Source organism: Pseudorasbora parva, chromosome 14, assembly GCF_024679245.1.
Source record: "Pseudorasbora parva isolate DD20220531a chromosome 14, ASM2467924v1, whole genome shotgun sequence".
NCBI classification, from domain to species: Eukaryota; Metazoa; Chordata; class Actinopteri; order Cypriniformes; family Gobionidae; genus Pseudorasbora; species Pseudorasbora parva.
Window position 1 is genome coordinate 9,810,717 of NC_090185.1, and position 23,129 is coordinate 9,833,845.

Here is a 23,129-nt window from a genome sequence, read left to right on the forward strand (position 1 = left end):
ATTGACATTTCAAAGTGTTATGAACCATTTTGAACCAGTGATGAAGTAACAGTGATTAATTCACGTGACAATATTTTTTTTCTAAAATCTGATTACTTTAATGAACAGTATCCATAATTTTTGCTCTTAAAAGGTTTTTTTTTTTGCAGTGTTGTTCATATCTGAAGCTAAGCTATAAGTACTAATCTGTTGGCCATATGCACTGCATTTATTTGGGTCCCTTTAATCAGGCTTAAAATTGTATTATTATAAAGGTTATAAAATCATTGCAGCATGATTATTATTAATAATGATATATATATATATATATATATATATATATATATATATATATATATATATATATATATATATATATATATATATATATATATATATTTATTATTATTATTATGGGACAACATAAGACAATACATCTTGAAGGACATTGTATAACAATGTAAGCGTGTAATAAATATGTGATAGACAAATTTAACTCAAAATCTGTATTTTCTTTTTGTATTCTCTACAATAGAATTGACTTGATTGGATTGGCCTTGTCCAGAAAGACCAAAAGAGGGACCAGCTACAGCTCCTGCTGCCTTCTTGATCAACACTGATCTGAGGACAGTGTTGACAAATCAACAACATCAAGTTATTTGTTAGTTGGAAGTTTATCAAAAATGTATCTTGATGTTGATAAGTCAATTGTGATTAATTACTTCATGTTGTTAATTTCATTATATGGTTTTAGGCCGTTGGATAGTCGCATAACTAATGAGCTGTCATTCTGATTCATCCGTCCCGCGGTTGTTTGCTTCAGGTGAGTACGGAAAGATTTCTGAGGTAACAATTCAATTAAAAACTTGGAAAATGCCTTCTCCTCAAAGGAATGTAATTCGGATCAGGTGGCGAGTTATCACAAGTTATCATCCTCCTGTAAGAAAACACAGATTGACAGAAGGTATGTAACACAAACACAAAGATCCTAGAGACTTTCCCTAAAGTTTCCCTAAATATTTAACTGCATCAAACTTTCATCTGTACTACAGAAACATACATTTGAAATACTGTGATTTCAATATCACATTTAAAATGCTAAAACTGTTGTATTGGTGTTTTATAATGAGATGCTTGCTCTCTGAACAAGAATGAACACTGTTTATTTTATTAGGTTATTAGTGGTGCTGTTTGTTTTAACAGTCTCACCGGTGAATATCTGCTTCTGTAGTGTTAAAAAAAGATTTTCACATTAATGCTACTAAATGCTCATAATTATAAACAAATGTGAACTGCATTTATTCTACACTCCTAATTATAATTATATAATAAACAATAATATAAAAATGTATTCATACCACTGTTCTTTTGAAGTCTATTTTGCACAGTAAATCTCATATTTCTTGTTAAATCGGTCATATGTAATACCCACATTCTGTGATACTGCTGTATGTCTCCTGTGGTGATGATAGTAAATCACAGCAGCGGTTAGAGCAGCAGCAAACACCAGCAGAACACCAACAACTATTCCTGCTACAGCACCTGCAGACAGACCTGAACCTGGAACAGCTGAAGACAGACAGACAGACAGACAATATTACCAGACATCCATCCAGTATTTAACAATAATTTTGACTGAGATTCACACTTCATCACTTTAGTCATCATTAATTGAACTGCAACAGTAGCTAAAGCAGCATCACAGCACTGTCTATCTGCAAACTTTCTGCTTTAATTGGAATCAATTAATTCTTGACTGATGAATCCGAACGTAGTGTTTACATGAATAAAGTGATCGGGTTGATGTGCGCATCACATTTCAAATCACATTTCTGGAAATCAGTTTCAGTCAGACTGCCGTTTATGAGACTCTCACACCACATAAAATGTAAACATCAGACACTGTTATAGGAAACATGCTGAAAGTCACTGAAGAAACACGGTTGTGTTGTCGCAAAGCACTGATGTAAAAAGAACAACATCTGTATTGCACACTCTGGCTATGCTGCGATTGTTTTTGCTGTTTTGGGCTTACCAACTGAGTGTCATTGCCTAAGAAACCAATGCAGATATCCCAGAAAACGAAAGAGCTGCATGGACACACAAATCGGATCTGAACAGTCTTTCAGTCGATTAAGGCTTACATGAAGGTTTTTCAGTCTGATTGAGCCGTCAATCTGATTATAAATGGATTATTTGGTTGCATGTAAACCAACAGGAAACAGCAGTGCAATCTTTAGCATCATTATTGTTATATATAAATATTGACAATTGTTTAAATTATCATCATTATTAATATACATACTATTACTATTTAAATACTTCTATTATTATTTGTCAGTTCTGCTTATATTTGTTTTATTGCTGTTACTGTTACTGTTGTGAATTCTCTCCCTTTAAGTTTAAAGTTGGCTATGTGTGTGACGTTTTAAGTTATGACTTGTGGAAGTAACGTAGTGCAGCAGTCCAGTACGTACGGTCTTAGTGTATCTGCCTATTCACTTATCTCAGCGCAGCAGTCAGATCGCGTGCTCTCACTCAGTTGCAGCGTTTATGTGCAAAAGAAAGTTTGTGATGAATGTAAGTTTATTTCATGCATGTTTTTTATAACCCCGATGATTACTCTGTATAGCAACAACACAGAGTTAAACAAGGTTTACGACGACGTTGGTGCTTAGTGATCTTTCTGAGTGTAATTTGATCCTGTTTAACGAGCGGATTCGTCCCGCTAGCAGCACAGCTCGTATAGATCATGTTTACAAAGTGATTAACGGTTACCTCAAAGCGCACCCTTGTCACAGTGTGATAATATCCTTTCTTGATGTCATTATTACTGTCTGTACTAATCATACAGTCAGTTTTTATATATACTCTATATATTTGTTGGTTCTGTCAATTTCATTGCACTATACAGTTTGTTATTATTGCATATTCATGCTAGTATATTTTTGGCTATATTTATGTATCAGTGCATTATGTGGAGTGTATTATTGAGACTGCAATTTGTTGTATTTCAAACTATATGCAGATAGTCTGTATTTATTTGTTTGTTTTATTTATTTCAGAAACTACCTCAATGACACTAATGTGTATGGTCACATCTTGTATAATAAACGACCAAATTCAATCTGATGACTCCGACTCCCTAACCAGAGTTCTGTAGCGGTCAATAACATTCACCGGCATTCAGTGGGGCAATCCCCAACATATGGTCCTTCGAGCCGGAGCAACTGACTACTACAGTGATGTCATCAGAAGAGCGATCAACCTCGTTCCCTCATGCTGAGACTTCAGAGAGACCCCTGCGGCCTCGTCGCACACCCAAGCATCTGGAGGAATATCTTCTTGATTATGGCCATCACCGACCTGCCCTTTCCTCCCCACCTACAGCAGAGGTGCCAGCGGAGCAGAGAGGAGCAGCAGCCGCAGTGGGCATAAATAGTCAGTCACGACCAGTCTCCAGACAGGGTGAGCAGCCAGACACCAGTTCTTTGGACATGTTGAACATGAGTTCATTGAGGAAAATCTTGAAATCTATTTCTGAAAAAGAAAGGGATGAAGCTGCCGATATGACTGTGCTTCACAGTAAGCTTAAACAATATGAAAACCGACAGCGTCGGCGCAAAGAACTGATGGAACACATCACATCGTTCCTGAGGGAAGAAGAAGATGAAGATGATCAATTCGGAAAGCCTCCCACAACTCCACTAAGATCTCATTTAGTAACTTCTTCACATCCACCTCCCGCAAGTCACTCTACCTTGGCATCGCAGTCACCTGAAGTTGAGTTACTTACCCAGGGACATGTGAGTCCTACACATATAAATTCAAGTACACCTGCAGCAGAGGCTGATCACTCCAACCCTGGGTTTGTGCCAATACAGCCAGTCGCTTCACTCCCTTTGTACTCACCACTTTCGTCTGGGACATTACCTGGCGCCGTAGCCCATGCTACAAGAGCAGAGACTGTGCCCATACGGCTTGAAAAAGAGTTTTACCGCTATGGCGATGCTGGAAACGTCTTTCAGCCTCAGGTGCAGCCACTGTTAGTTGCTCCCACGCCAACCTACCAGCATCCCAGTGTGCCTTACCTCTACACAACAGTGGCACCTCCTCCACGACAACCAGCCATCTCTCTGCCGACAAGCTTTTCAATTCCTCACTATACTTCAATGCCTCCAGTAGCGTCAGTACCTCACCGCCCATTACATGCTGCTCCCCAGCCAAAGATTCCTGATTTTGTGAATGACAACGAGAGGGAATTTGCTAATCTGAAGTTGGCACTGGACAACCTTTTGGAACCTCATGCAGAGCTCGATGAAAAGTACAAGTACCACATCTTGCTGGAACATCTCAAATTGCCTGAGGCACAGATGATTGGACAGTCTTGTCGCCACCATTCATACCCATATTCAGCGGCTATGCAAGCTCTTCAGTTGCAATATGGTCAACCACACCAGCTGGCTCAGAGCGAAATAGCAGCAATCCTCACAGCACCAGAGGTCAAATCAAATGACGCTAACAGTTTCCAGAGTTTCGCACTCCGCGTCCATCTACTAGTAAGCATGCTTTTGACTTTGGAGGGGCCCAGAGGGATGGAGTTGAACTGCTGCTCGCATGTAGATCGCTTGCTCAGTAAGCTGCCCAAATACTTAAGAGATGGCTTCATAGAGTTTCTCCTGTTGCAAGGGAAGCTCAACTCTCCAAATATTAACCCGTACAACCTACAAGACTTTGCTGGATGGTTGCAAGTCAAAGCTCAGCAGCAGAGACTGTCCAGTAGGTTAGTGCAGCGCTACCAATATGAAAAATCTCCAAGCATTACAAAGGAGAAGACTATGGGTAAACCTAGAAGCCAAAGTACAGCCTTGTATCATGGCGCAGCACCTACAGAGTCTAAAGCCTGCCTCAGTCCTAAGGTGTCTCAGAAGAGAACTCCACCCAAAGTTAACTGTCTCTTCTGTAGCAGCAAAGACCACTACATCACTCGATGCAGCAGTATCAAGGAACACTCCGTTGATGAACTTTGCAAGTGGATCTCAGAAGGAAAGCGCTGCTGGAAATGTGCTCGTTCACATGCTCCTGAAGTATGCACCTTAAAGAAACCATGCAGCGAATGTGGTGGTATCCACCTTCAAGTGCTTCATGGTGTGGCCCGAAGACATGCAACCGGCACATCATCAGATACCTCTGAAAGTCGTATCTACCTCCTACCCTCCATTGCATCAGGCAGAGTCCTCCTGAAGGTAGTACCAGTTCTGTTACACCACAAATCAAAGACGTTGGAGACGTATGCTATATTAGATGACGGAGCACAGCGCACCATGATCCTACCCAATGCCATTCAGCAGCTTCGGCTTAAAGGTGAACCTGAGACTCTAGCCCTTCGTACAGTCCGACCTGACACCACGCATCTCAGTGGCTCCAGGGTCACCTTTGAAATCTCCCCAAGAGGTAACCCAGAGAAACGCTTTCAAGTGTTTGGAGCATTCACAGCTTCTGGTCTAGATCTGGTGGAGCAGTCATACCCTGTTCAAACTCTTCAGAGACGGTATGCACATCTTAGGGGAATTCCGCTACGGCCATTTCACAAGGTACGTCCGTTGGTGCTCATAGGTTCAGACCAGGTTCACCTCATTACTCCAGAAGAGCCTATTCGCCAAGGCAACAAAGGGGGTCCAGTAGCGGTCCGTACAGCTCTCGGGTGGGCTCTCCAAGGGGCAGTAATGTGCACCACAGACCATGCACCATTGCAGCAATGTTTCTTTCTCTCCACTGCTCACCCAGACGATCTTCTGTACAGAAATGTAGAAAGGCTATGGCAACTGGATGTGCTTCCCTTTCACAACGAGAAACTGGTTGTCCGATCTAGACAAGACAAAAAGGCTATACATCTGCTTGAGTCCCAGACGCAACAAGTCAGTGTAAAGGGTGTGCAGCGTTACGCTACCCCTCTTTTGTGGAAACCAGGTGCACTTAAACTCAAAGGCTCCATGCAATCTGTTCTGGCAAATCTGAGGAGTACTGAAAGAAGACTCCAGAGAGACTCTGAAAGGGCCTCAATCTACTCAGGAGAGATTGCCAAGCTAATCGAGGCAGGATATGTATCCAAGCTCAACCAAAGAGAAGCAGCCCAGACAGAGGAGTCATGGTACCTGCCCCACCATCTGGTCAGCCATAACAACAAATCAAGATTGGTTTTCAACTGTTCATTCACACACCATGGTCTATCTCTTAATGATCAACTCTTGCCAGGGCCTGTGCTGGGACCATCACTTTTGGGTGTCCTGCTCCGATTCAGGCAGCATCAGGTGGCTTTAAGTGCAGATGTCAAGGGCATGTTCCATCAGGTCCGCCTGCTGCCGAAAGACAGACCCTTTCTCCGTTTCATTTGGAGAGACCTACAGAGTGAGAGCCCTCCGGATGTATACGAATGGCAGGTTCTGCCCTTCGGTACGACAAGCAGCCCATGCTGTGCCATCTTTGCTCTGCAACATCATGCTCACAATTTGGAAGCCAAATATCCAGGGTTGCAGGAACTGGTACATCAGAGCTTCTACGTTGACAACTGCCTTACAAGTTTTCCTACTGTGGTGGAAGCCAAAAAAACTGTGGACCAACTACGCAGTATGTTAGCAGAAGGAGGGTTTGATCTCAGACAGTGGGCGAGCAGTCACCCAGCCGTGGTCGCTCATCTTCCTGTGGAAGCCCGCTCCTCTGCCACAGAGCAGTGGTTAGTGCAGAAGCATGTTGCTCCAGTGGAGCCCACATTGGGCCTCAGGTGGAACTGTGCAACCGATACTCTTGGCTATCATTACCGGCCCATCGAGCATGCCGCACTGACTATGAGAACCGCCTACCAGGTGCTGGCATCTCAATATGATCCACTGGGGTTCATATTACCTTTTACCACCAGAGCCAAGGTGATCATCCAACAATTGTGGACTAAAAAGAGAGACTGGGATGACCCGGATCTACCAACAAACCTTCAGGCCTCCTGGATCAACTGGGAAAGTGAGCTTATACATCTCCATGCAGTATCCATTCCTCGCTGTTACACACCAGCTTCCACAACTGCCACAGAACAGCACAGTTCACTCCATGTGTTCTGTGATGCCTCTGAAAGAGCATATGGGGCAGTGGCCTATATGACAGTTCAGACGGGAAGTGACATGCATGTTTCCTTCGTAATGGCCAGATCCAGGGTCGCTCCTAAGAGGCAGCAGTCCATACCTCGCCTGGAGCTTTGTGCGGCTTTAGCTGGAGCTCAGCTGGCCAAACTGGTGAAGGATGAGATAACTCTCTCAATCGCTCAGACAATTTTGTGGACAGACTCCCTGACGGTGCTGGAGTGGATTCAGTCAGACTCCTGTCGGTATAAAGTGTTCGTTGGAACACGAATCTCCGAGATACAGGAGTTAACAGACCACAGCTCATGGAGGTATGTAAATACGCAGGATAACCCAGCTGATGAAATAACAAGAGGTACATCCCTCCAGAGTTTGGCTGAGCCCTCTCGATGGAGTCAAGGGCCTCCATTCTTGAAACAGAGTCCAGAGCACTGGCCTAAGAAACCTGAGGTTGCACAGACAGAGGGAGTCTCAGAACAGAAAGGCTTCTCCTGCTACTGCTTAATAGCACTGGAAACTGCTTCCAACCTCCCTGACTCCACCCAATTCAACACATGGGGTGAACTAGTGGAGGCAACTCAACAAAACTGTCTAGGTGCGTCCACATCAAACTCCACAAACAGTGAACCCGGCACCAGCAGAGAAGCGGAAGCTGTTCTGCTAAGAGCATGCCAACTCCAGAGCTTTCCTGAAGAAGTGGCGGCCCTCAGGGCAAACAAACCAGTTCCTGCGCACAGCCGGTTAGTCAGTCTTGCTCCGGAATGGGATCCACTGACTAACATGATTAGAGTTGGGGGCCGTTTAAGGAGGTCGGAAACCTTAGACACAGAGCAAATCCACCCAATTGTACTAGACCCAAAACACGCTGTAACAAAGCTCCTTATCAAAGAATTTGATGAGCGACTGCTACACCCAGGAGCAGAGAGGGTTTATGCTGAGATACGAAGACAGTACTGGATTCTCAGAGGACGCCAGGCTATAAAGCACCATCAACTTCTTTGTCTGTCCTGTGTAGCGTCTGTGGTCTCTTACAATGAGGATCAAAGAGGAACCCAGTGTTGATTGTAAAAAGGGGGGGGTAGCTTTTAGCCGCATGTAAATTAAGAGCCACGCCACAGAGTCTGGGGGAAGTGACAACTTCGGCAGTTTTCCGACCCCGTCCAAATAACACAGGCCCTGGTCGGGTCACACGACTCGAACCCTGTTTCCCCCCCCTTTTCATTCCCCAGACCGAAAGGCGCCAAGGCTCCTGTCAATACACAAAACTCACAAGCACACACACACATTCCTTATGAAGCTTTAATTAAGACTATTCTAGACTGTATACGAGGTAGCTTGGTGTGTATATGCATGCTCCTTGACTCAGGCCTACTCAGTCATGGCATAGAAACAATGTAAGCTCATTTTAAATGCTTGTATTTCTGTGTAAAATTGTATCTCTGTTTTAATATCTCCCAGCCATAAGGTGTTTGATACCTAAATATTCCTATTTCTTTGACTTACTCAATGATGCACAAAATGGGATTGTGAAATGTATCCTTAATATGTTTAGCCGACTTGGGAGTAAAACCATACAAAATCAACACCCCTTTACGACACCTCAGGAACATGCAAAATAGGCCATAAAATGAGACAAAGAGAACTTTTCCCGCTCAGAATTCACCCTCTGGATTGGGTGAATTAGCCAGAAGGGGGCGTGGATTAATTCTCTTAAAAGACCAGTGGAGACCACAATCTTTCTCTTGACTTCGAAAAATCGCTTCTGAAACTCTCCTCTTCCCTCTTCGCTTCTGAAACTCTCCTCTGAACTCTTCTCTTCTGAAAACTCCTCTTCAAGAAACTCCTTTTCTACAATCCGGTCTTCAACAACCCTTTGTTCCTCGTTCCGTCAACCTAAGCCCAAGGGCTACTTCAGGAGGTAGACCCGAAGCGCCGCTAAAGGAAAACTACGTCACCTCCCGACCTCGGAGAGAACTACCTGAGACGCAGAAATATACACACACACACAAGCGAGAAGCCAAAACGAAACCAAAAGGAATGCAAGTATTCTTCTTCTTATACAATTCAAACTGCTGTAAAGAAGGTGTGTATTTTCCCGTTGGGACAAGCTCCGTGAAGGTCGTAGTTGTTGAACTGAAGGAAAGCTGTGTTTTTACCTCTAAATGCTCTGTACCATCTCTCTCTCTCTCATCTCTCTCTCTCTCTCATCTCTCTCTTTTATCTCTCTCTAATTTCAGTCTATTCATTATTCTCTTTTATGTATTCTTTCGTTAATACCTACATGTCTACTTTCTTGATGCATATTTAGTGTGTACTTTCTGTGTGAATCGTAGTGTTATTTTTAGTCTGTGTTTATTAAACCTCCAAAAAGACATTTAATGAGTTGGGTCTGTTGTTCTCCCACATACACAAAGTCAATGAAACTTGCGATCTAAGTTACCTAACTGCTTATGCTACTATGTTAGTAAAGTAAACTGTATGACCATTTGAAATATTGAACTTGTCCTGATCAGTAAAGTTAATGTTTCTTATGCGCTCGTAAAGCAGTGATCCCTTATGGAGAATTGAGTTGAAAAGTCTATTACTAATTTGGTGGACGAACTTAGTAGGATAATTTCAAGCAATTTCATAAAGGGTTACTTGTATTTAATTAAACAATTTTCCCTATCGGAAAATTTTTAATACGTAATGAATGACTGGCAAATTATATTCATAAATCAATCATGAATATTGAATATTGAACCCCGTTTGAGTTAATTATTCCCCGAGACATTAAACTCATAAGTCATTCTTGTTACACCTGTCAGCGCTGGAGGGCACAGCCAAAGGTACCCCAAATGGCAGATTTGCCACCAGAACGCCTCCGACTGCTCTGTCCACCTTTCTACTCCACCGGTGTTGACTGCTTTGGCCCATACCTGGTCAAAATTGGAAGGCGGAATGAGAAACGCTGGGGCCTGATCTTCAAATGTCTCACCACTAGGGCAGTTCACACTGAGCTTCTTAATTCAATGGATGCAGACGCTTTCCTTCTTGCACTCCGTCGGTTCATCGCCAGAAGAGGTAAACCACACGAGATTCGTTCTGATTGTGGCACCAACTTCCGCGGAGCTGACAGAGAACTACGAGAAGCTTTCTCAGTGATGGAACCAGAGCTGAAGACCCAGCTTTCAAAATACCAAATTAGCTTCAAGTTTAATCCTCCCAGCGCTCCACACTTTGGCGGAATATGGGAGCGTGAAGTCCGTTCCATAAAGAATGCTCTTCAGGTAGCGGTTGGAACCCAAGCCATAGCAGAGGATGTCCTGTCCACCTAGTGGAGGTAGAGGGGATTCTTAATTCAAAACCACTTGGATATGTTTCAACAGATGTTGCTGACATTGATCCTATCACTCCAAATATTCTCCTTATGGGGCGGCGGGATGCCTCGCTTCCGCAAGTGGCCTACACTCAAGGAGATATGGGGTGGCGAAGATGGCGTCACTGCCAGAATATGGTGGACCAATTCTGGATACAGTTCACAAGGAACTACCTGCCTACTCTCCAGATTCGGCAGAAGTGGCAAAAATCTTCAGAGAATCTGGAAGCAGATGCTGTTGTGTTGATCGTAGATCCCCAACTCCCAAGAGCTCAGTGGCCCATAGGCAGAGTTAAAAAAACATTGCCTGGGAGTGACGGATGTGTGCGAACTGCTGAAGTTGTCATTGATGGAAAAACTTACCTCAGACCAGTTGCCCGGCTGATAAAGTTGCCAACAGTGGAAGGTATCACTAAAGACCTTTAGAGAATTCCCTGGATTACCCATTTGCAGTTCAAATGTGGGGGCGGCTGTTGTGAATTCTCTCCCTTTAAGTTTAAAGTTGGCTATGTGTGTGACGTTTTAAGTTATGACTTGTGGAAGTAACGTAGTGCAGCAGTCCAGTACGTACGGTCTTAGTGTATCTGCCTATTCACTTATCTCAGCGCAGCAGTCAGATCGCGTGCTCTCACTCAGTTGCAGCGTTTATGTGCAAGAGAAAGTTTGTGATGAATGTAAGTTTATTTCATGCATGTTTTTTATAACCCCGATGATTACTCTGTATAGCAACAACACAGAGTTAAACAAGGTTTACGACGACGTTGGTGCTTAGTGATTTTTCTGAGTGTAATTTGATCCTGTTTAACGAGCGGATTCGTCCCGCTAGCAGCACAGCTCGTATAGATCATGTTTACAAAGTGATTAACGGTTACCTCAAAGCGCACCCTTGTCACAATGTGATAATATCCTTTCTTGATGTCATTATTGCTGTCTGTACTAATCATACAGTCAGTTTTTATATATACTCTATATATTTGTTGGTTCTGTCAATTTCATTGCACTATACAGTTTGTTATTATTGCATATTCATGCTAGTATATTTTTGGCTATATTTATGTATCAGTGCATTATGTGGAGTGTATTATTGAGACTGCAATTTGTTGTATTTCAAACTATATGCAGATAGTCTGTATTTATTTGTTTGTTTTATTTATTTCAGAAACTACCTCAATGACACTAATGTGTATGGTCACATCTTGTATAATAAACGACCAAATTCAATCTGATGACTCCGACACCCTAACCAGAGTTCTGTAGCGGTCAATAACATTCACCGGCATTCAGTGGGGCAATCCCCAACAGTTACTGCTGTTTTTTTTATTATTATTTTTTATTATTATTTTTATTATTATTATTATTATTATTATTTTTATTTACCACTACTGTTATTATTATCATTATTATTATTAATATTATCTATTATTGCTATTACTATTGCACAACTGATCACCATCTTTAGCATCATTATTTTTATATATAAATATTGACTTTTATATATGTATGTGTATGTATATATATATATATATATATATATATATATATATATATATATATATATATATATATATATATATATATATATATATATATATATATATATATATATATATATACATGCTATTACTATTTAAAGGGGTACTTCAGCGCTGGGAGGATGAATCTGTATTTAAACTGGGTCATCAATGCAGTAGAAATGTGAAATTATTTTTGAATTTGGTGTCTTCTAGACCAGCCTTTCTCAAACTTTTTTCAGTCAGAGCACCTTTCAAAAGTGCATACAATTTCAAGGCACCCCAGTTTAAAATATAATTTAAAAACACTGCATAACCCAAATATAAATGCAAATGTCCTGTTTATTTAGACAGGACAGTAATGAACAGAGTATAATCCGCTAATTTGTTTAACCCTTTCACACGTAAATTAAAAACATTCTGGCTGACCCCCCCAGCGTGAGTTTTTCAAAGCGACTGTTATTACTGTTATTGAGGTTGCTAGGCAACGTGGGGGAGAGGACGCTGGCGTTGTCTGTTCGCCGCTTCTCCACCCACAACAAATCATGTTAATGTACTATTAGATTTACATTTTATTTTATGTCCTTATGTTTGTGACTAGTCTAACAGTCAGAGCTACAATTGGGACTGTTGCTGATTGCTGGCAGCCACTGAGAGGTCGTTGTTCGTCGTTTCGCCGTTTTCAACCGCTTCTCTAATGTTTACGTTTGAATTGCTGCGGTTGGTTTCTGGTTTGGAGGACATTTAATGTTTCTCGCCGCGGGTGCTCACTGGTGGTCTCCCTTGGGCTTAAGCTGCATGGTGGCTGAAGTTTGCACCGGGCTAGCGTCATCCGGGCTCTCGTCGTCGGCGTCCGGCATGATGTTGGGAAGTTCTGCTTCTCGGCTGCGCCGCTGTTCCGTCCTGCATTGCGACCGTGGAGCGGCTTGGACATCTGCGCCGGCCCCGGTGTGTCCACAGAAGTGCCCGGAGGAATGTTCTGCCTCCTGCATGGTGCTGCGGCGATCCCCATCGTTTGAATCATCATGAAGAAGACCCATCATCTGGTCTTCAGCTGTCGTGCCTCGGCGATGTCATCGGGACACTGCCGCTGGGAGAAATCTGAAACATGGAGTGGACCACAGTGTGCTGCGGAGCTAACAGTGTGCTGCAGAGCTAACAGAGACTTCCACCATCAGCTGTTTTCTGTCCACCATCAGCTCTGTTTCTGTTCACCATCAGCTCTGTTTCTGTTCACCATCAGCTCTGTTTCTGTTCACCATCAGCTCTGTTTCTGTTCTGTTTTCTGTGTTGGTTGATTGTTTGTAGTATTCTATATTTTTACTTGTTATTCATTTTTTGTTATTCCCCCCCCCCTTGTTGCACTTTGAGATTCTTCGGAATGAAAAGTGCATTATAAATAAAATCTATTATTATTATTATTATTAATGTGTCACTTTATGGTTTCCATGGTGACGCGTCATTGCTTGTCACGTGACACACCGCAGCAACAACAGAGAATGAATGATGATCTGCTTTTGTCATTTTTCCTTTTTTATTCAAAATATTCACACATTTTTTAGATATGGCCTGAAATATCTGATATTCCGATTGTCAAATATATACAAGTGGCAGTGTTTTGTCGTTTAAACACCTTTATAATGATCGCGTTAGTTGAACTGTATGCATGATGGGCGCGGCGCCGCTGGCGCAGTTCAGAAAATCGGATCTGTTAGATTTAAGTTACAAGACGTGAATTCATCCACTTCTCCCAAAATACATAAAAGTAAGTGGCAGGTGAACTGGCAGAAGAATAGAGTAAACTTTAAAGTTACTTAGACAATGTGTATCTGATATGAATAAAACTAATTATAATGGAAATGATTATTATTGCCTCTTCATTTTTCATCATTGTGTATTTTTACAAACCCTAAATGTATTGTTTTTTTTTAGTACGTATACGTTTGAAACCTAAAATAAACATTATGTGGCTGAAAACACTGAAAAGTTGTGATATATGACAGCTCTGAGCGCGCCTGTCTCTGGCTCAGTGCAAGCCAACGCGAAAGCACATTTGAATGAACGTGATGCACTGACCGTTCTAATCACATGCGTGAATGTGTGATCGTACGTGCGAAAGGGTTAAAAAGAAGAAGAATGTATTTATGTAAATTCAAATATATTCTATATATGAAATTCAGATTATTATTATTATTTATTTTTAGCTAACGTAATTTTTTGGCGGCACCCCTGACACAATCACGGGGCACCCCAGTGTGCCGCGGCACCCACTTTGAGAAAGGCTGTTCTAGACTGAGAAAAGACAGAAAATGTATTTTTGTCCCATGGGGATGAAAGACTACAATTCCCAGAATGCTTCGCTGCCCCGTGAGGCCATTCCCAACACCACCAACTTGATTACTGTAGCTGAGTTAGAGAACCTACAATTAAAAACGTGTCTGTTCAATATAATGAGTGAGTCACCGCGCGAGTATCACAGCACTGAGCACTAATTGCAGGAGTGATGAGAGCTGAGGTAATCGCGACTACACTCGCGGCATACACTCACAACGCGAGTTCAGTCTGGCGTGCTTCAGTTCATGCCTTTGCAAGCTTAACTTTCATTGAAATTAATTTGAGAAGTTAAAAGACTTGCATTGCTCACCATAGCTCCATTTAAATGAGTGCCTGTAGCTGCGACCTGAGCTCTCCCTGGCAGCTGAGTGTAATCTCCCATCCCTCATGCGCGGATTCAAAACATGCGGATATGGCTCCCTCTGCTGGCTGTAGTCTTTAGCCTTTGGGCAAACATTCCTCCTATGATGCAAAAATCGTCAATTTGCATCATAGGAGGAATTTTTCCAGAAATAAAATGCATAAATCTCTTGTCTTAGGGAGATATGAGGGGGGAAAGTACAATCATTTGAATATACTCCAGGGTTTCTACTGATACAAAGCCATATGCTAATCGCTGAAGTAACCCTTTAAATACTTCTACTATTATTTGTCAGTTCTGCTTATTTTTGTTTTATTGCTGTTACTATTAATATTACTATTACTTTTTTTGTGTGTGTTCTGTGTTTACTCTGTTGTGTTGTGTTCTGTGTTTACTCTGTTGTAAGTTTTGCACTTCTAATAAAAAAATAAAATAAAATAAAAAATAATAATAAAAAAAAGGAAAATGGATTTAATGATGGGATTATATACTCACCAGTGACAGAAACACTGAATCTCTTCACTCTGGTGATGCTGAAGCTGCTGTTGATGATCATCATCTGTAGTTTATATTGTCCAGCGTCTATGTTTGTGGTGTGTGTGATGGTCAGAGATCCAGTCTGATGATCCAGCTTCAGTCTGTCTCTGAATCTCTCTTTACACTGATCATCTGCACAGATCTGACTTTGATCTCCAGTGATTTCAGCGATGAGAACGTCATTAAAATACCACATCATTGAATCATTTGTGTTTTTCATTACACCAGAATCTAAAGTGACCGGTTCTCCCTCCATCACTGACTTTCTCTTCACTTCATCTCGTTCAGCAGCAGAAACACCTGAAACACAAACCAACAGATGATGGAGGATCTTTTACTGGAAAAAAACACAACAAAAAACTCCACAAGAAATCTTTCTTGACTTTCGATCTGAAAAGAAGCCATTTAGTTTGTGCTTTTTAACCCTTTTTGGATCCTTATTTTACATCAAATCCTTATTTAAACAGATAATAACAGAAGTTGATGATAGACAGCATGATTATACCTGACATCTCCATTTGAACTCAACTGAAGCTTCCTGTGAACGCTAATATAGTTATCATCAAGGGCTTTATAGTTATTGTGTAAATGGGTCTTTAGTTTTATATCATAAGCTGTTTAATGATGTAAAGTGAGATAATTCTATAATTTGCACTTGCTCAGCAAGTTTGTAAAGATTATTTCTATAAGTTAATTAAAATACAACACAATAACTAAGAATATCACTCTAAAAAACATATATATATATATATATATATATATATATATATATATATATATATATATATATATAACATATATAAACTGAATTTAAACATTAATTATGACTCACCACTAACCAAAACTTTGAAGATTCTGTCACTGCTGTCGCTGCTTCTGATGATCTTCAGTTCATAAACACCAGAGTCTTCAGTTCTGATGTTCATGATGGTCAGAGATCCAGTCTGATGATCCAGCTTCAGTCTGTCTCTGAATCTCTCAGTATCTTCATTACACTGAACATCTGTACAGATATCACTGAAGTCTCCACTGATTTGAGCGATGCGAGTGTCATTACAATACCATTTAATATTTTCCTGTTGGTTTGTTTTAACACCAGTGTGAAAAATGACTGAATCTCCCTCCTCCATTGGCACTGACACTTCATCTGTATCAACACCAGACACACCTGAAGACACACAGACCAAACAACAAGCAGCATTGAAAGGGCTCTCACAACTCATGAGCTGCACAATTTAACATCTCTAAGGACTTTACGGTTAGACTGACCAAATATGATGTTGTTCTGGTTAAATCTCAAGAGTAACTCTGAAGAGTTAATCACAGTATAAAACATGCCATTTCCTGTTGCCAGTAGGTGGGGCTATGGCTAACTGAATACTGGCATAGACATCTTCTACAATTTAAAACAATATTTACATATGAAAGCACAATATATAAATGCCTCATTCATTTGCAATTCCAATAAGGTCCTCACACCATAGGTGCGTAATTTGTATATATATATATTTATATAGTTTGTTGACTATACACTCATCTAAAGGATTATTAGGAACACCTGTTCAATTTCTCATTTATGCAATTATTTAATCAACCAACCGCATGGCAGTTTCTTCAATTCATTTAGGGGTTGTGGTCCTGTTCAAGACAATCTCCTGAACTCCCAACTTAATGTCAGAATGGGAAAGAAAGCTGATTTAAGCAATTGAGCTTGGCATGGTTGTTGGTGCCAGACGGGCCGGTCTGAGTATTTCACAATCTGCTCAGTTACTGGGATTTTCACGCACGACCATTTCTAGGGTTTACAAAGAATGGTGTGAAAGGGGAAAAACATCCAGTATGCGGCAGTCCTGTGGGTGAAAATGCCTTGTTGATGCTCGAGGTCAGAGGAGAATGGGCCGACTGATTCAAGCTGATAGAAGACCAACTTTGACTGAAATAACCACATCTTTCAACCGAGGTACACAGCAAAGCATTTGTGAAGCCACAACACACACAACCTTGTGGCGGATGGGCTACAACAGCAGAAGACCCCACCGGGTACCACTCCTCTCCACTACAAATAGGAAAAAGAGGCTACGATTTACACAAGCTCACCAAAATTGGACAGTTGAAGACTGAAAAAATGTTGCCTGGTCTGATGAGTCTCGATTTCTGTTGAGACATTCAGATGGTAGAGTCAGAATTTGGCATAAACAGAATGAGAACTTGGATCCATCATGCCTTGTTACCACTGTGCAGGCTGGTGGTGGTGGTGTAATGGTGTGGGGGATGTTTTTCTGGCACACACTGTTTCTGACCATGTCCATTCCTTTATGACCAGCATGTTACCATCCTCTGATGGCTTCTTCCAGCAGGATAATGCACCATGTCACAAAGCTTGAATCATTTCAAATTGGTTTCTTGAACATGACAATGAGTTCACTGTACTAAAATGGCCGCCACAGTCACCGGATCTCAACCCAATAGAGCATCTTTGGGATCTGGTGGAACGGGAGCTTCGTGCCCTAGATGTGCATCCCACAAATCTCCATCAACTGCAAGATGCTATCCTATCAATATGGGCCAACATTTCTAAAGAATGCTTTCAGCACCTTCTTGAATCAATGCCATGTCGAATTAATGCAGTTCTGAAGGCGAAAGGGGGTCAAACACAGTATTAGTATGGTGTTCCTAATAATCATTTAGGTGTGTGTGTGTGTGTGTGTGTGTATATATATGTGTGTGTGTGTGTGTGTGTGTGTGTGTGTAACAAGGTTTGTATGTGTTAGGGAAGAAGGAGGCGGGAACTGGCGAGCATTCAACACACTTTAATAAAATAATAAACAAAACGAAAGTAATGCGGGCAGCCTCTCACGGACGACTGCCCGCACACACATATTTAAACATAAACAAAACCATAACATAAAACCAGGCCTGGTCCTCTCTCGTCCTTCACTGGTGTTGTTCATTCATATATGCCTCCGAGCCTTTATACGTTATTTTGACAGATGCATACTATTTGCACCTCAGTATTGTTGTACGTTAACAGGATGCAAAATAACAGTGTGAATTATTATTTTTATTTAAATTATTAAATGGAATTGCGCCTTAAAGGAACACTAAAAGCCACCTATCTACACCTATTCCGAACCCTACCCAATAAATGCTTTTATTATTATTAAATATTTTGTTAGGCACTTTATTTTTACAATATAACATTTTCTTAATTTTTATTAAAAATAAATGCCTTTCCTGTGTGATTTGTGAAACAAGAGAAGAACAAGCTCTGCAAAAGAAGGATTCGAACCCATGTTGATCGTGATAAGACAATGATCCATTAGCCATGCATACGCTTTACTGATTGCGCCACTGAGGATGTTGCCAGGCATTGTTAGGCTGAGCTATAGTGCGAATAGCACTTGCCAACAAGGCACGCTATTTGCACTTAGTGTGAATAGACAAGCTGTATTTTGGCTCCTTCTAGAGGTGAGAGTTAAAGGGTAAAGACCTTGTTGAGTTGTGTTTAATTAGGGTTGGAGTAAAACTCTGCAGGACAGTCACCAGGACTACTGTAGGCCACCCCTGACATAGATGAAAATTTCCCATACAAATTCTTACAAAAAGATGCAACCCAAGCAAGCAATAGATATAATTTCACCGTCTCGGTTAGCTATGGACCTGCTATAGTCCGGCTGAGTAACACAATTCTAGCCAAAATAGCCTTGAATTTGGTTACATGTCGAAATGTATTATATTCCATCATGTAAGCAAAGTCAACAGTGATTACAAGGTGTTGGTAGATGTAGTTTTAGAAGATTAGTCTATTCTTGGTTATGGTTAGACGCCTATTACATTTTCACAGAGGCCAAATTTTGCCTAGATGTCAGCTGTCGTTTAGATGCATTAATGTTAGAATCTCCCACATAAATTACGTATTTAAGCTACATTACATTTTATTCATTTGGCAGAAGCTTTTATCCAAACCGACTCACATTACATCCAATTTACATGTAATCTTTCTGCATGTGATGCAAATTATATAAAATTTTACCGCATATACAACTCAGTTCGGGGCTTGAGCTCGAGTTTTTTAAAATAAATTTCACGAGGGGTATGACCATACCAGGACCATACTGTAATAAAATACAGTAAATGTATGAACAATAAACGTATGTATAACAAATGGCAATAATAAATTGCACTTAATCTGCAACGTTTGGTCACCAAACATGTCCTGGTGTCCAAGTCAAGTCTCTGAGGTCCAATTCGATTTGAAGTATATTCCTGAGAACTATATAAAAAGTATACTAATAGGACACTTGAATAAACTTTTCGTAAGAGTACTTAGCCTATCTTATGACATTTTGCTATCTTGATTTAAGAGTTTTTGACTGGAAATAAGAAAATAAATAAGACAGACAGACAGCATTTTTGCAGTGTAAGGGATAGAAAGGGTTTAATACACTGTTTGTGTTCAGGATCAGGACAAGACAAAATCATCAAGAGAGACAACAATGACAGAACAGATGAGAGACTGTAAAGAACTGCTCTGTTAAAGATATATAATCATGTTACGTGGAGTTACTGATGTGTAGAGAAAGACTGAAAATGAAATGATAGAGGGTTCACAAACGAGGCAAAACCTAAGATAATTGAGAGATTCAATATCTAAATGTTATTTTGTGTGTACCAAAAATCAAAACATGCTTAACATTGCTCTTACAAATCATGTTATCTTGTGGTCCACCCCTGTCCCTGATGTTTTTAGAAACGCCCCTGAGGTAAATCATTTTCACGCAAAGACTTTTTTTTATCGTTTAAAGGTGTTAACGCAATAAAGTTAAATCGCCTTGGGTGTTGTCTCGTCTCCCTTTCATATTCCTAACAATATCCTGAATCTTTCCGCATACTGTACGCTAACAGACACCGGTAGGTAAGGTGGATGTGACAAGGCCTTACCATTGACGAGTAAAATCCAGACCACCAAGAGCAAATAAAAGAGACTCTTCATTTTCATGAATCTTATCATACAAGCGTTCTGTTCCTCTCCGCAGTTATTTCCCTTATTCATGTGAAAGTGACAGCAGCTTTCCAATGGATCGGATGCTCACGTAGTGAGATCCTTCAGCTATATCCAAAAACCGGTTTTTCGCCGTCACACCGTGTTCTGTTTGTAAAATAGTGTAGGGTAAACATTAAGAAAAGGAGACCGTCTTCTTTTGTTTTAACACTCTCTCTGCAGTAAGCTTTATTTATGATCACGGTTATAGAAATATCACTCTACACATGATTCAAAACAACAACAAAAACCTGATAAAAAGAAAATATATAACATACAAAAACATAAATATACAAATTTTAAAAAATATATAAAATGAATATTAATACAATAAATCATGAATAAATATAACAAATATAATATATAAAGAAAACATAAATATACATTAACTAAATAATAAATAAATGCAAAAATAATGTGTGTAACGTGTATAAATATTATGTAGCCTACATACACACATGCGTATATATATATATATATATATATATATATATATATATATATATATATATATATATATATATATGCAAGGCAAGTTTATTTATATAGCACATTTCATACACAATGGCAATTCAAAGTGGTTTACATAGAAAGGAATTAAAATAGGGATAAAAAATGCATAAGAAAAAGAATACAATGTAAGGAGAATTAAAAATAATAAAATGATGATAACCAAAGAGAAGAACAGGTAAACTAAAAAAAGTATGCATAGATAAGGTGCAATCAGTCGGACGTACAGTGCTCAGAGCTCATTCAGTAAATGCGTAGCTAAACAGATGTGTTTTGGTTAGCCTCAAGATATGCGTTCACCTTGAGAATTTCATCTTTGTTTCCAAATGTAGTGATTTCAGTTTTGTCTTTGTTTAACTGAAGATAGTTTTGGCACATCCAGTTGTTAACTTCATCAATGCATTTGCACAGGGAGTCAATGGGGCTGTAGTCATTAGGTGACAGTGCTAAGTAGAGCTGGGTATCGTCAGCATAGCTGTGGTAAGCAATATTGTTCTTTTTCATTATTCGGCTCAGTGGCAGCATATACAGGTTAAACAGGAGCTGGAAAGAATTGACCCTTGTGGGACTCCGCATGTCATGGATGTCCACTCAGACTTACGGTCTCCTATACTCACATAATAACCTCTCCCTTCTAAGTATGATCTGAACCATCTGAGGACCATCCCAGAAAGCCCGACCCAGTTTTCCAGCCTGTCTAGAAGTATGTTGTGGTCAACAGTGTTGAATGCGGCACTGAGATCCAGTTGTACCAGAATTGATGTTTTGCCTGTATCAGTATTTAAGCGAATATCATTTATAATCTTTATGAGCGCTGTCTCTGTACTGTGATGTGGACGGAAACCAGATTGAAAATTGTCAAAGAATCCGTTTGAGTTTAAGAATTTGTTCAGTTGATTGAAAACAACTTTTTCAATGATTTTGCCTATGAAGGGGAGATTTGAGATTGGTCTGTAGTTGCTCAGTATGGAGTTATCCAGATTTCTCTTTTTCAGAAGAGGCTTAACTATTGCAGTTTTAAGGGCGGTTGGAAAAGTCCCATAGAGAAGTGAAGAGTTCACCACTTCTAGAAGATCTGCTTCCAAACAGTTAAACACACTTTTGAAAAAAGAAGTGGAGAGTGCATCAAGGGCGCAGGTTGATGTTTTAAGATGCTGTACTGTGTCTTCTAAAATTTTACCGTCAATTGTTTCGAAATCAGACAGTAATTTTCTGAGGTTTTGTATATTATTCAAATATTCACCAAATGACACTTGCTTACATTGATAGAAATCTTTAAAAAGAGCAGCAACACCCCCACCTCTCCAAACTGCTCTGCAAACACTCATAAAAGTAAAGTTAGGAGGGGCTGCTTCATTGAGGACTGTTGCACTACAGTTTTCTTCTAGCCACGTTTCATTTAGAAGCAAAAAATCAAGGTTGTTTGTGGTTAAGTCGCTGACTAGAAATGATTTGTTCTTAAGTGAACAGATGTTTAAAGGGGGGGTGAAATGCTGTTTCATGCATACTGATCTTTTTACACTGTTAAAGACTTGGAATCCCATACTAAACATAGACAAAGTTTCAAAAGTTAAGGTGGACGTTTGATGGGAGTATTTCTTTGTCAAAAATACTACTTCCGGTTAGTCATAAGTTTCGGCAAGTTTTTTGAGATCATGCGTCCCCTTTGACGTTAATGGGGGCGGAATTTCCTTGTATGGGCCTTACGGACAATTCTACCGGAAGCGCGTGAGAGAGAGCGAGGGAGAGAGCGAAAGCAACAGGCTACGCCCATCAAAGCGCTGGCTTGTAGGATGCTGGACAGGTGATGTGCACATAACAATGTCACCAAAAAAGTGCGTTTTTGGTTGCCAGACCAAGACAGTCCTGCACAGATTCGCTAAAACCCCCGCGTTAAGGCAACAGTGGATGGAATTTGCTTTTCCGGATCAGCAACTGAGTTGCGCGAATGTTTATATCTGTTCGCTGCATTTCGGTGCCGACTGTTTCATAAACAAGGCCCAGCTCGACGCCGGATTTTCCGATCGCCTAATGCTGAAGGATGGAGCAGTCCCAACGTTAGAAGGGTGAGTGAGACTGCTTCAAATGTCTGTGTTTTTTTTAGTCCGCTTACTGTCTACACAAACCACGCGTAAACACACAAACACACGTGCACAACTGCACTTCCCACATGTACACCTTCAAAGACAAAAATACGACGATATAATTCAAGTATAAATATGTAAATAACACAAGCCGCTAAGCATATTATATAGTTAGTGTATAACTTGTACCACATACAGACGTCCTGCTCTAGTCGTTTTTGCTGCTGCTCCTGTTCAACTGCAGCCTCTGGGTCTGATTCCGGATCATAGATGTATGGCTGTAT

The 23,129-nt window shown here is 40.5% G+C and overlaps 1 protein-coding gene across 1 annotated transcript; it reads right to left on the reverse strand.

Moving 5' to 3' along the window:
• Positions 1-399: 399 nt before the first annotated feature.
• On the reverse strand, positions 400-20,268 carry LOC137040040 (carcinoembryonic antigen-related cell adhesion molecule 1-like). The gene is made up of 5 exons (XM_067415463.1): positions 20,152-20,268; positions 16,043-16,378; positions 15,169-15,510; positions 1,412-1,539; positions 400-916 (listed from the first exon to the last, which is right to left on the reverse strand). Exons 1-5 carry the CDS (start codon positions 20,261-20,263, stop codon positions 899-901), a joined length of 936 nt encoding a protein of 311 aa, XP_067271564.1. The 5' UTR covers positions 20,264-20,268; the 3' UTR covers positions 400-898.
• Between the last annotated feature and the right edge of the window lie 2,861 nt (positions 20,269-23,129).